The sequence below is a fragment of the Manacus vitellinus genome, unplaced genomic scaffold, assembly GCF_001715985.3.
Source record: "Manacus vitellinus isolate BGI_N305 unplaced genomic scaffold, ASM171598v3 scaffold_238_pilon, whole genome shotgun sequence".
Lineage (NCBI taxonomy): Eukaryota > Metazoa > Chordata > Aves > Passeriformes > Pipridae > Manacus > Manacus vitellinus.
The window spans coordinates 21,307-34,741 of NW_021939708.1; the positions used below are offsets into that span (position 1 = coordinate 21,307).

At 59.4% G+C, this 13,435-nt stretch overlaps 1 protein-coding gene across 1 annotated transcript; it reads left to right on the forward strand.

The window, feature by feature from the left end:
• Positions 1-645: 645 nt before the first annotated feature.
• On the forward strand, positions 646-13,295 carry LOC103760495 (zinc finger protein Eos-like; the record flags this gene model as incomplete). The annotated part of the gene is made up of 6 exons (XM_018072980.2): positions 646-890; positions 3,500-3,631; positions 5,098-5,202; positions 8,938-9,198; positions 9,793-9,960; positions 13,131-13,295. Coding segments are annotated over exons 1-6 (961 nt in total), but the record flags the coding sequence as incomplete, so codon positions are not given.
• Between the last annotated feature and the right edge of the window lie 140 nt (positions 13,296-13,435).

Below are 13,435 nucleotides of genomic sequence, written 5' to 3' on the forward strand. Positions count from 1 at the left end.
GTCCTGAGCCCTGGGATTGTCCTCAGCCCCAGGATTGTCCTCAGCCCCAGGATTGTCCTCAGCCCCAGGATTGTCCTCAGCCCAGGGTGTCCCCCCCACCCCAGTGACACAGATGCCAGGGTGGGAACAGCGCCAGTGTTGCGACACCAGCCCGTGTTGTCCTTATTTTGTGCAGCCCCTATAACTAATTAACTAATCCCTCCCTAACTAGAACTGCCTCGTGGCACTTAAGGACACCTCTTTAGCTGCGGATCCGGAGCAGCTCTGGGAATGTGCCTCCCAGACTCCTGGGTTTGACCCATCCAGGAGCAGTTTAATGTTAAATTACGGGTTGGGAAGGGAACGATGGATTTGTGTTGGCTCAGGAAGCTCTGTGGGATGGAGGGACCCCCGAGGGGGCTGCTGCAGGTCAGCTTTCCTTATCAAGGAGACAATTAATCTCCCAAATTGTCCCTGGTTTAATTGTTCTCCACAGCAAATGCTCCATTCCTGACCCAGCCCACAGCCAATTAGAGCAACTGCACACAGCCCAACTCCTGCCTCCAAAACGGGGCTCATTTGGGGTTTTGGCAGCTGGGGATTGATCCATAAAAGCCATTTGAGCATCTAAAGTGTGGGGTGTCTCTGTGGGGTGCCAGGAAACCAGGACATGGCAGATTTTCCTTGGATTTCAGGGTGGTGGTGGATTGGGGGTTGGCCATTGTGAGGCCGCCTGCGGGGTGTTGGTGTTCTCTCCTTGCCCCAAATCCCGATTCTTTTCATGGATAAAATGAGGAGGAGACACCCAAGCAGCTTCCAGAGGCTGATCCTGACTGGGCTCTGCTTTCTCTTCCAGCCAAAGCCCTCAAAGATGGATATAGAAGACTGTAACGGGCGAGCCTACATACCTGGTAGGTCCAAGCTGGATCTTTCCGGGCTGGGTTGGTTGGGTTTGGATGCTCAGCTCCCTCCTCCTGCCCTGTGCTCCGTGGCTTTGCCCCAGCCTGTTCCATCACACACTGAGGAGCAGTGCTGGGAACACCAGTTTCATTAAGTATCTGAGAAGGGTTAATTCCCACAGGGTGGTAAAATTCCCAGCTCTGAGGTGGAGCCCGGGAAGTTCTCGTTGGAGTTCCTGTCCTCGTGCCTTCACCTGGTGGGTGCTGGTAGGGGACATTCCCAGGTTTTGTGTTAAACTGAAAGGAAAACGAGGTCTTTGTGCTGGGGGTCACAGCCCAGCTCCAGAGGGGATCCCAGAGGATCCAGGGGATTTAGATAGTCCTGCAGAAACCTGGGATGGGCACGGGGTGAAAGCTGTTTGGGTGGGATTTGTCCTTATCTCCAGGGAACTGGTGTTTGCAGAGTGAGAACTCCTCAGTTTGTCCATCTTTGCTCGGGATTAGAGTAAGAGCTGGTGGAGATTTACAGGTGGCACAGCCAGAGAAAACTCTCACAGTGACTAAATTTGGCCCTGGAGAGGCAGGAATCTGTGTGGGAGCTGGGATGGGCTGGGATGAACAGCACAGAGGGGATGGAGGTGTTGGGAGGAGGATGGAGACCTTTTCTCCCTCAGCACAGTCTGAATCCTTCCTGGATTCCAGCTTCTGGGGCTGGAAGCCCTGTGGGACTCCAGGTTTGAGCAGCTCCTGGAGTTGGGAGGGAAGGGGAACGGTTCAAGTTCCTGTTTGTCAGGAGTGAAGGACCGAAAATCCGGAAACTCCGTGAGTGAGAAATATTCCATCTCCTTGGATCCTTCCCAGGAAACCAAGACAGTTCTGAACCAGCTCTGGTAGAGGTGGAGTTATCACAGAGGGGGTGGGAGCGAGGGGGAGGTGGGGAAGGGGCCTCTCCATGCTCCTCAGGCTCTGAATGCTGTGGATACTCATCCCAAAAAAATGGCCTTTGGACTGTGCTGGTAACGGCTTTGCTGTGCTTTGTGTCATTCCTGCCTGGGGGAGCTGAGCCCCTTGGCCCATCCCAGGTCCATCCTGCTCCATCTGAGCCCCTTGGCCCATCCCAGGTCCATCCTGCTCCATCTGAGCCCCTTGGCCCATCCCAGGTCCATCCTGCTCCATCTGAGCCCCTTGGCCCATCCCGGGTCCATCCCGGGATCAGGTCCCTGTTCCCAGCTGAGCCCCCCCCATGCAGGCAGGCAGGGATCAGATCCCTGTCCCATCACAATTTCCTGAGGAATTTTGCCCTCCCTTGCTCTGTCCTCTCCCATCAGAGGCTGTTGGAAGGCGAGGGATGTTTCCAGGGCATCCCTCCCAGCTCCACTCCCCAGAACAGCCCAGATCCCCTCCATTCCCCCCCTTTTTGGGTGCTGAGGGCAGGGTAACCTGTCCCAGCTCCGTGGATAACCAGGGTAACTGGGCTCCAGGCTCCAGAGCCGTCTCTCTCCTGACATTCAGGTTTCCAGTTTTCTTTTTTTAGAACTGCTGAAACGTGACCCCAAAATTTCCTGAAATCCCAAGTCTGAGCAGTTTTCCGAGAGGGAAATTGCTGAGGGACCATGGGAATGAGGTGGTGGCTGCTCCCAGGGGTGGGAGTGCAGCCCCTGCTCCCAGGGGGGGGATTGCAGCCCCTGCTCCCAGGGGTGGGAGTGCAGCCTGCCCACATTCCCAGGGCTCTGAGCCATCCCCGGGGGCCCTGGTGCTGGACCCACTGCTGCACAGAGGGAAAAATCCCATCCCTGTGTGTGTGGGATTTTCCAGAGGGGGCTCCTGGCAGGGGTCCCTGACACTGATCCTGCCCCAGGAAGCTCTGCCCTGGCCTGATCCTGGTTTTGGGGTGGGCTGGGCACCAAGGATCAGCTCAGTGGTGTTTCCAGTCAGGAGGAGCCTGGGGATCCTTTGGGATCAGCAGGATCCTTAGGGATCCAGAGGATGAAGCTGGCTGGCAGAGGAGCCGGCTTTGTGCTTGCAGGGACTGAGGAGAAATTCCCTTTTTTAACTCCTTAATGTTTAATTCCATTGGCTCCTGCAGAGCCTGGCAGTCTCTGGGATCAGGGAGGAAAGCACAGGAGCTCCTTCCTGCTCTCAGCATCACCTGGCTGCTTTGCCAGCAAGCCCAAATCTCCTCCTCAGGGATAAACCTGGGGCCAGGAGGGGCTTTGTTTGTGGGGTGGGGAGTGCACGCCACGGGAAGCTCCTCAAAAATTCCTCTCAGCTGCAGCACGAAGCCGTTCGTGGACAAGGTGTGTGTGGGGAAGGAGTGAAGGGACACTTTCTGAGCTCTGGGTCCACACCAGCCCCTTTGGCTCCTTCCCTGGAGCTGCGGGTCAGGCAATGCCGGAGGGTCGGAGCCCATCCTGGCTGTGGCTGAGCCTGGGGGGGAAACATTTCTCCCTCTGCTCATTCCGGCGCTGGGGATCCTGTGCCCGGTCACTGAGCCCCCTCAGGCATCCCCTGCCCACCTGCCATCCCTCCCCTCCGGCTCCCTCTCCCCGTGCCCTCGCCCCGGTTCCCACTCGCCCGGTGCCTCCTGCCTGTAAAATGACGGCCGTTTCCCTCCCTTCCAGGAATCTGCTCTTCCTGGAAGGTGAGTGGCTGCGTGCGCCCTGCCAGCGACGCAGACATGCACACGCAGCCCGGAATCCAGCGCTGTTTCCAAGGAGTTGGATGTGATAACACTCCAGGGTATCTCCAGCAAGGTACAATAAACGCGACTCAGACGGGAGCGAGGGGCGGGAGGATCCGGAAATAACTCGGGCACGGCTCCGCTCGCTCTGCGTGTGTGGAGAGGGGATGCAGGGGCTGGGCTGGGCTCCGGGGGCTCCGGGCTGCTGGGATTCCCTGTGCCAGCAGGAGGAGGGCAGGGGAAGGACCTGACCCCCCTGAGTGCAGAGGGGAGCGAGGTGGGCTCAGGACGCAGTCGGAGACCCTGCAGGAGGGTCCGTCCTGCCCCACTCACAGGGGTCTTGGCCCCAGGATGTGCCCCAAACTGGCTTTGGAGAGGCATTAGGGGTGTCTGGAATTCCCCGTGCCAGCAGGGAGGAGATGGGGGGAAAGGCCCCCCCGAGTGTGGATCGGAGCAAGGTGGGCTCAGGACACAGCACCAGGACCCTCTGAGAGGGTTGGTCTCACCCCCACACAGGATTTGGGCTCAGGATGTGTCTCCAGAGTAGCCAGAGACCCTGAGCAGCTCCAGGAAAGCATTTAGGGGTGCTGGAATGCAGGGACTCATTGGCTCCAGGAAGGGAATTAGAGGTGCTGGAATGCAGGGACTCATTCCCTCTGGGCATCATCGGAGGCTCCACCAGGCTCAGAGTCACTGGCAGCAGCTCTCCAGCCTCTCTGGAGCACGGGCAGGGGAGAGGGAAGGGTGCTCCAAGTCTCTCCCACCGTCATCCCGGGAGGGAAGGAACCTTTAAATCCCTCCTCTGGGAGCCGAGGCCAGGCTGGGTGTCCCGGGCTCTCCAGGGGCACTTCCCAGGAGCGATTCCCATGCTCGGCGAGGCCGATGAGCTCAGCCTCCCAACAGGCACCAGACAATGGGACCAGCCGGGCTCGGGGAACAGGGAGAGGAGAGTTTTCCAGCTGCCAGTGTTTAGAAATAACATTCCCAGCTGTGCTCGGGGAGCTGCTGCACTTTCCATCATGAAACTCCGCCGTTCCCGCAGCATGGCCTGGCTCCGGGGCTGCTGGGGGGGCTCCAGGGATTGCTGGGATCGCTGGAACAGGCCCTGGGCAGCCCCCGGAGGGGAAAAGCCGAGGGGATCCGTGGACAGCTGTGTCAGGGAATTCGTGGGCTGGTGTGAGCGGGGAAGGGCCTGTGGCCAAGTGGGGAGGGATTGGCTTCCCAGGGATGTGAGTGCCTGCTTGGGAATTGTCGTGGAGCGGGATCCCAGTGCTGGTGAAGGGACAGGTCCTGGGGGTGGTGCTTGGGCGGGGGGTGGTCTGGTCCCCCCTCGGATGGACACCTCGGCACTGCCGTCGGCTCCGGGATGTGGGGCTTGGGAAGCTCCCAGCTGGAGGGCTGGAATCCAAAATGCACCCAGCCTAATACCACGGGAGTAAATCCCTGCCCTCCAGCCCCTTCCCAAAGCCGAGGGGCCGGGCAGGGGGCTCGGGGGGGGATTCCCACCGGCCTCTCACTCGTGCTTCCCTCCTCCCAAAGGCAGCGGGGATTCCTCCCTGGAGAAGGAATTCACCTCGGCGATCGTGGGCCCCACGGTGAGCACCCCCAACAGCCAGCACTCCTCCCCGAGCCGCTCCCTCAGCGGTGAGTATCCCGTATCCCGACCCGCCTTCCCAACCCCTGCGCTCCGCCAGGAATTCTGACTTCCCGCTGGGACAGATTTCGCTCCCAGTCTGACTCTTTGTTTTCCGAGGGAAGGGGATAAACCCGGCTTTGGGCTGCGTGTGGAGCAGCTGCCTGGTCCCTGATCCCGGTGTCAGGTCCCGGGCACTGATCCCAGGAACTGGCTGCTGCTGAGCCGGGGTTTTTTTGTGGAAAAACCGATGTTGAGGGGTGGAAAAACCTCGGCCGGGGGTGGAGGATTCAGAGTCTTTCCTTGTGGTCCTGAATTCCACCTCCACAAGAAGTGTGTTCCATGCTGTCAGGGATCGGCTCTGAGGGGCTGTGGGTTTCTCTGGAATGAGCTGTGTTTTGTATCCATCGGGATGGCAGTGTGGGAAACGAGGAACTGCTTCCTCCTGTGTGGGAGCCGGGGCGGGTCGGAGCAGCTCACACAGCAGGGCTTGGCCTCAGTGGGAATGAGGCTGTTGGGAAGTTATTTGTGTCACTGCAGTGGATTCAGAGAGGCCCTGGGATCCTTTGGATACGCCAGGAATGCCACGGGGTGCTGGAATCAGCTCCCGGACGGGCTGTTGTGTCCCTGACTGAGTGGTGTGAGCTGAGCTGGTGACCCACAGGGATCCAGAAATGGGGTTAGTGTGGGGAGTCTCCTCTCACACCATGGAACTCTCTGCCTCCTTCCCTGCCCACTCTGGAACTCTCACTTTTTAGTTAAAATGAACAAAACTGTGGTTCAGGTTCTGTGTGGGAGCCTCCCCCGTCAGGCAGGTCCCGTCCCCGAGCTGTGGCTCCGTCCCCCACGCTCCCGTTGCTCTCCCGGTATTCACAATCCAACAGTTGCTCCATCTCTGGATGAGCCCAACCAGCCCCAAAACACCTGGCCCGGCTCTGATCCTTCCTCTCTCCCACTTCCAGCTGTCATTGCACATCACTTTTCCCTGGCAGAGGAACTCCCCGTCCTTTATCCGGTGAGGTCGTGGCGTTTGCTGGTTGTTCTTCCTGAACCGGGATAAAAGAAACCCCAAACACCACAATTTTGGGAGGATAACGCTCAGAATTAGCTCTGTTGCCAGTTCTCACTCTTATTACTCGTTATTTATCTTACATTTGTGCTCTAAAGCACATGGAAGCTCCTCACGGGGACGAGATCTTGGCATTCCCGGGGGTAACGCGGCCTTTTTGCTCGCTGGGAAGCCAAAGGAATATTGAACATGCGGAAAATCCCGATCCCTTCCCCTTTAACAGCAGGACCCGGGTGATGGCATTGCCTCTGATCTGACTTGACTTCACAGCTGGTTCATCCAGCGAGCGCCGTGCCCAGAGGAGCAGGGATATTATATAACCTGTTCTGCCAGCAGAGACTTCTCCCGGACCCCGCGTTGGATCTGAAAGGAGAATTACAGAACAATACTTGGCCTCTCTTCTATGCCCAGGAAAAAATTAGTCCCTGGGGGAATGGGAGAGGAAAGAAAAAAAACCCCAACAAAACCCAACCACAAACGTCAGCTCGTCCCAGCAGCTCCGGCTCGGAGCGAGGAGCTTTTCACTCCGTGTCTGCGCACGGAGGCAGCTCCTGGTGCTCCCAGGGGAGCGTGGTGGCACCGGATAAAGTCCTGCTTCCCCCCGGGAATGCTCCAGGCACAGCCTCCTCCCAGCCTCCTCCCATCCAGGGGCTCAGCACGCGGCCTGGGAGCGCCTGGGACCTCCAGGACCGGCGTTGCCCGGAGCCCCTCGGGGAAGCAGCATTGTCTGTGCCGGGAGGATCCAGGGAGGGAAGGAGCCAGAGCCGGAATTCCTGGGCTCTTCACCCGGCAATAAACCCCAGGCAGCCTCGGATGAATCACTTCCATGCTGCTGCTCCTCGGTAATCCCCACTTGCAGGGCTGTACCTGGCTCCGGGGACGGGAGCTGGCCGGGCTCCCCGGGGGCTGCGCCATTCCGGGGGTCCCACGGCCCCGGGACCGTCCTGTCCTGCTCCAGCAGCTCCGCTCTCCAGCGCCCGCCTGGCCCGGTAAGCGACCCAGCAAAGGGTCTTCCCTGCCCCGGCCATGCCAGGGTTTGTCCAGGGCCCCCCAGCTTTTAAAGGGACCCCCGGGTGGTCCCGTACCTGGGATGTTCCCGAGGTTCTCTCGAGTCCCCTCAGCCGGTCCCGTGGGCGTCCTCGGGCTGTGGGTGAGAACCCACACTCTGACAGGAGCTGAACCCCTCCGGGGACACGTCAGCTCCAGATTTGGGAACCACTGGGAATCCTGGGGCTGTGCTCTGTTCTCCACGAGGCAGCTCGGGCTCCTCCAGCTCCTGCCCTCCGGGAAGCCACCTCTCCTTGGGCGGGCGGCACTCTGTCCCTCCAGCCCCGCCGTTCCCCTCTCAAGGGATTGGGAAGAGCTTGCTGCTTTAGGAGGAGGAAATAAGAATCTGATCCTTAGAGGAATTCTGGAAATATTTAGCTGAAGCCTTGGGCTCAGTGCCTGTGGGTGACCTGGATTCCACTTTGCTCCATCATCCTCCTCCTCCAGCCTGCCAGGACCAGTGCTACCGGAGCAGGTCGCAGGTGCCATCAGCTGGGGAGCCTCCCCAGGGAATTCCCTCTTGCTCCCAGCTGCTTAAAATGGGAGGAAACTTCCCAATCTGATCATTTCAAGCCTGGATCTCCAGCCTGGTGTCTTTTCCCTCAGGCAGGGGTGCAGCTGCATGGAGAGGTGGGACAACCACGTGGATACCTGGCTGAGGGAGGAAGTGTGTGGGATCAGGGTGGAGAAGTTCGTTGGGAAGGAGGAGAGGGAGAGTTTCTCCCTGTCCTTCCCATCCCGGCTCCCTGGCAGGGAGGAGGGAGTGAGGAGGGAGTGGGCTCGGGAGTGTTTGATTTGTGGCATTCCACAGATCATTAGAGCAGTCGGGAATGTAGGTCAGGACTGGTGCATCCCCTCCATCCTGGTGCTGCAGGAGGAGGGAAAGGTGGTGGTGAGGAGGGAAATCCTGGGGCTCTGCTGCAGTGGGGAGACCCCCATGCTGCCCCTCCGGTGTCTGGAGGGTGGGCTTATCCAGCACAGCTCCAGCAGCCCCTGCTCCCATCTAGGATATAAATGCTCCTGGCAGCCACCAGCCCTTGGCTGTGGGACCTCTCCCTGGTCCCTGGCATCTCTCACATCCCCTTCCACATCTTTCCAGGGGTTTTCCATGTCTGTCCCTCCATGTGTGGCCCCGTTCTCTTCATGGGACGAGGGAAAGGGAAGAGGGAAAGGGTGTTCCCAGGCAGCACCTGCTGCTCAGCTCCTTTTTCCTGACTTTGGATGCCAGAGGTGGAAGCTGTCAGTGAAGCCATGGCTGTCCTGGGGAGCCCAGGTTTCCTCACTGCCCAAGGAACTCGTGCTCAGCTCTTTGTGCCGGCGAGTTTGAGCCTTTACTGATTCCGGGACTGAAGATTTGGTGTCTTTGCTTGCCCTGGAATCCAGGGAGTTCAGTGTCTTTTCCCTCGGGATGGGGAGTGGAGATCTCCAGGTGTGCAGACCTTGGGTCCCCTCGCGTGCTCCGTGTGGGATCTGTTCCCGAGGAGCCCGGGAGGTGCAGACTGGCCACAGATAAATCACCCAGCACGTCGGTGTTTCTTTCAGGAGCAGTTCCCACCTGAACTGGGGGAATTCTCCCGGCGCTGGGAGGTTTTCCTGCCCTGACCCGTGCCGTCCCCTCTCCTCCCCGCAGCCAACTCCATCAAGGTGGAGATGTACAGCGACGAGGAGTCCAGCCGGCTGCTGTCGCAGGACGAGCGGATGCTGGAGAAGGAGGACAGTGTCATCGTGGAGGACTCGCTCTCGGAGCCCCTGGGCTACTGCGACGGGGCGGGCCCGGAGCCGCACTCCCCCGGGGGGATCCGCCTTCCCAACGGGAAGCTGAAGTGCGACGTCTGCGGCATGGTCTGCATCGGCCCCAACGTGCTCATGGTGCACAAGCGCAGCCACACCGGTGAGCTCCGGGGCAGGGGGGACTCTGGTGGCCTGGGGGCGTGGGCTGGTGGCCACAGGTGCCGTGGCAGAGGGCTGGCAGGTCCAGGTGCTGACCCCAGGGATTGAATCGTGGAATCCCATGAGGATTCGAGTTGGGATGGACCTTAAAGATCATCTTGTTCCACCCCCTGCCCTGGGCAGGGACACCTTCCACTAGCCCAGGTTGCTCCAAGCCCCGTCCAGCCTGGCCTTGGACACTTCCAGGGATGGGGCATCCTCTGGAAAATCCATTCCAGTGCCTCACCACCCTAACAGGGAGGAATTTCCTCCCAATATCCCACCTTACCTTACTCTCTTTTGCTGGGGGTGGTGGCCAGAAGGTGCTGGTGAGGAAAAGCCCAGGAAAGTGCCTGTGGCTGGTCTTTCCCCATCACTGTCCCCACTCCAGCAGCAGATCTGTCCCTCCCCGGGTTGGGGCCACGTCTGGATCCCATTGGTGGCTGACCCAGGGCTCTCCAGCCTGTGGGAACCTGGGGACGCTCCCGCTCTGCGGGGCCGTGGGCTCGGGAAACACTTCTCAGCAGGAGTTTCACCCCCTGCTCCGGTTTTTCAGGAGAAAGGCCCTTCCACTGCAACCAGTGCGGGGCCTCCTTCACCCAGAAGGGAAACCTCCTGCGCCACATCAAGCTGCACTCGGGCGAGAAGCCCTTCAAATGTCCCTTCTGCAACTACGCCTGTCGCCGGCGGGACGCGCTCACCGGCCACCTCCGCACGCATTCCGGTGGGTCCCGAGGGCTGGCAGGGGCAGGGGAGGGAACAGGGGAGGGAACAGGGGAGGGAACACAGGAGGATGCTGCAGAACCAGGGATTTGGGCTGGAGAATCACTGAGGTTGGAAAGGACCTCCAAGACCATCGAGTCCAAGCTGTGCCCGACCCAGCCCGGAGCACTGAGTGCCACGTCCAGGCCTTCCTTGGACACCTCCGGGGATGGGAACTCCACCACCTCCCTGGGCAGCCCCTTCTAATGCCTGAGCACCCTTTCCATGCAGAAATTCCAGCCTGACCCTTCCCTGGAAGGTTCACAATCACCAGCCTTGAGCTCCCGACCAAACTTGCTCTGCACAGTGTGGAGCTGAAGGCAGAGGACGTGTCAGAGTCAGGGACTTGCTGACCAGAGAGGTGCCCACAGGGCTGGTCCAGTTTCTTCCAACAGATAAGTGTTTAAATGATTTTATTGAGTTAAGACAGGTCCCACCCGTGGGTGTGGTGGAAACCAGCACCAGGGGGTTGGTTCATGTCGTGTTTTGACATTGTCCTTTTTGAAGATGACATTTGAGCTGCAGTTTCCACCCTCCAGTTCCGTGATGTAAGAAGGGGGGAGGGCAGGATGCCAGGGGCAGGGCCATGGGGGGAGGGCAGGATGCCATGTCCCCATTTGGCACCATTTTCCCTGGATTTGGGCACCACCAGGGCTTTACAGCACTCTCAGGTGTTCGAGCACCTGCGGCCCCAGGACCTTTAGAGGCTGCGTGGAAATGAGTGTCAGGGGCTTTGTTGGAGCAAGGAACCTTTCCCTGAAGAACCTGTTGGCACCAGGAGCCCCCAGACCTGCCCCATCCAGGATAGTCCATCCCTGGATATTCCCACTGCCAAGGGACAAAGCTGCTGCTTGGTGTAAACACTTCTGGTCCTCTGGAGTCCTTCCATCAGGAGACATGGAAATGGGACAAACCCTCACATCATATCAAGCAAAAATTAGGCTTTATGGGAGCTAATTACTAAGAACAGCCTTAATTTGCTGTGGATTTCAGAGGCACTGCCCTGCTGGGTGGCAGCACAGGGGGTTCAGCTCTCCCTCCTTACCCACAGGCCTGAGCCTTTCATCTCCAAGGATGTGCTGCCCAAAAAAGTGAGGGATTAACATCCAGATCAAAGGGGCTGCGATGCTCCAAAATAGATCAGAGGCTGCAGCCCCCACCCCTCCAGTGCAGGGAGCTGGAGCTCCCCCGAGACCACTCCCTGCCTCCTGTCCCAGCCCACAAATAAACCAACCTGGGGCTCTCTGGCTCTGCAGGGCCAGAGAAAACCTTGGGAAGGGCCCAGATTCCAGGGCTTAGGGTCAGCCCTGGGCTCTGTGAAGAACTTTTTGGGTGAAGAACCCCAGGGATCCTAAACAGCCCCCTGGGAGGCGTCTCACTGGCTTTGGATGACAGATGGACATCTGTCCATCTGCCACATCCCAGAGTCCTCCCTGCACCCCGGGGGTGGGATCCTGAGGATCCTGTTTGTCATGGAAATCCATTCCAGTGCCTACCATCCTCACAGGGAGGAATTTCTTACCTACATCCCACCTACCCCCGCCCTCTGTCAGTGGGAAGCCATTCCCCCCTTGTCCTGCTGCTCCCTGCTCTTTTATTATCCCTAGGAAATGCCTCTGAGGTATCCATGGGGAGTCTTCTGGTGTGGAAAACCAACCCCAATCCCATCAGGGGAGCGTGGGGAAGCACAGTTGTTTTGGAGTAACAAATCTGAGCCATTTGAGGGAATGTTTAAACTTTAAAAGCTCCTCGAGTGATGGGGATTAATGGGAATAATGGAATTTGGAGTCGAGTCACTCGCATCCGAATTGCTGGCTTTGGGGAATTGATTCCTGAGGCACATTTTTGTGCTGGTGCTCAGAGGCCAGGGCCCTCCTCTCCTCCCTTGGGATGGAGGAAACCCATGTTCAGCTGCCCCGAGACAATGCTGGTGCCCAGGGCAGGATTCGCACTTGTCATCGGCTCCTCTGGATTGATTTCCAACCCGGAGCTCTGCTGGGGAAATCCAGGGCTGCTCCTGGACTCCAGGATCCCCAGGCCAGGGCAGTGCGTGGCCATTGGGGTCCCTGCCCAGCCTGGGGGTTTGGGACAGGACCTGGCTCCTGGGGAGGTGCTGATCCCGCTTTCCACACGGATCCAGGTGTCCCAGGGTGAGTGCAGGTTCACTGACAGCCCCAACGCGTGTTTTTAAAAAATCACTTGAAGGTCAAACCACGAGCTGCCAAAAAAAACCCCAAACACCCCGTAAATGTGACAGGAACAGCACATCCCTCCCTCCCCGAGCTCCATGCCGGGCGTGCTGTGGGCGGTGTGGGACAGTGACATCCCTAGCACCAGATTCCAGCAAAACCAGCAGATTTGGGGCATTTCCCCACTGCTGAGCCAGCCTCCCACCCCAGCGGGCACGGCTCTGCCCCGGGGTGTCCAGCTTTCTGGGGAGGTGAGATCCCGGGGCTGAACCAAAGTCCGGGAGCACCTAGCCCTGCTCCTGCTGCTGGGGAGGGGGGGAATCACTGAGGGGCAGGTGATGGTGAGGAGGAAGGCTGCAGTGGGAGCCAGGAGCTGCCCCACCTCTGGAAAATGCTGCTGGAGACACGCCAGGAGCTCCTTTACCTGTGGCACAGGGATGGGCGGGGGGCTGAGGGCCAGGGGCTCAGCCCCGCTGCTGACCTGTTCCTTTTCTCCCCCACTGACCGATTCCTGTTCCTTTTCTCCCCCACTGACCAATTTCTGATGCTTTTTTCTCCCCCATTGACCAATTCCTGCCAGTTTTCTCCCCGTTGACCGGCCCCTGCTGCTTTTCTCCCCCACTGACCAATTCCTTTTGCTTTTCTCCCCCACTGACCAATTCCTTTTGCTTTTCTCCCCCACTGACCAATTCCTTTTGCTTTTTCTCCCCTACTGGCCAATCCCCGCCAGTTTTCTCCCCCGCTGATCGATTTTGCCCTTTTTCTCCCCCGTCAATCGATCCCCACGGCTCTTGCCCCGCCTTGACCGGCTCCTCCCGTTTTTCTCCCCCGTTCCCGGTTCCTGCCGCTGTTCCCCCCGCGGAGCCGCATCCAGCCCCTCCCCGGTCCCTCCATCCCGGCTCCATCCCCTGCTCACATCCGGGCTCTCCTTTTCCTCTTCCAGTCTCCTCCCCCACCGTCGGCAAACCCTACAAGTGCAACTACTGCGGCCGGAGCTACAAACAGCAGAGCACGTTGGAGGAGCACAAGGAGCGCTGCCACAGTTACCTCCAGAGCCTCAATCCCGAGCCGCAGGCGCTGCCCGGCCAGCAAGGTCAGTGCCGGGGGGGTCCGGGGCCCCGCTGCCCCCCTGGAGCCGGGCAGGCCGGGAGGCGTCTCCCGGCAGGGTGGGAAATGGGAGCGCGGGGTCACTTCCCAGCCCCCCGGCTGATGGGGTTGAGTTCTGGGGACGGGGGCTGAGTTCTGGGG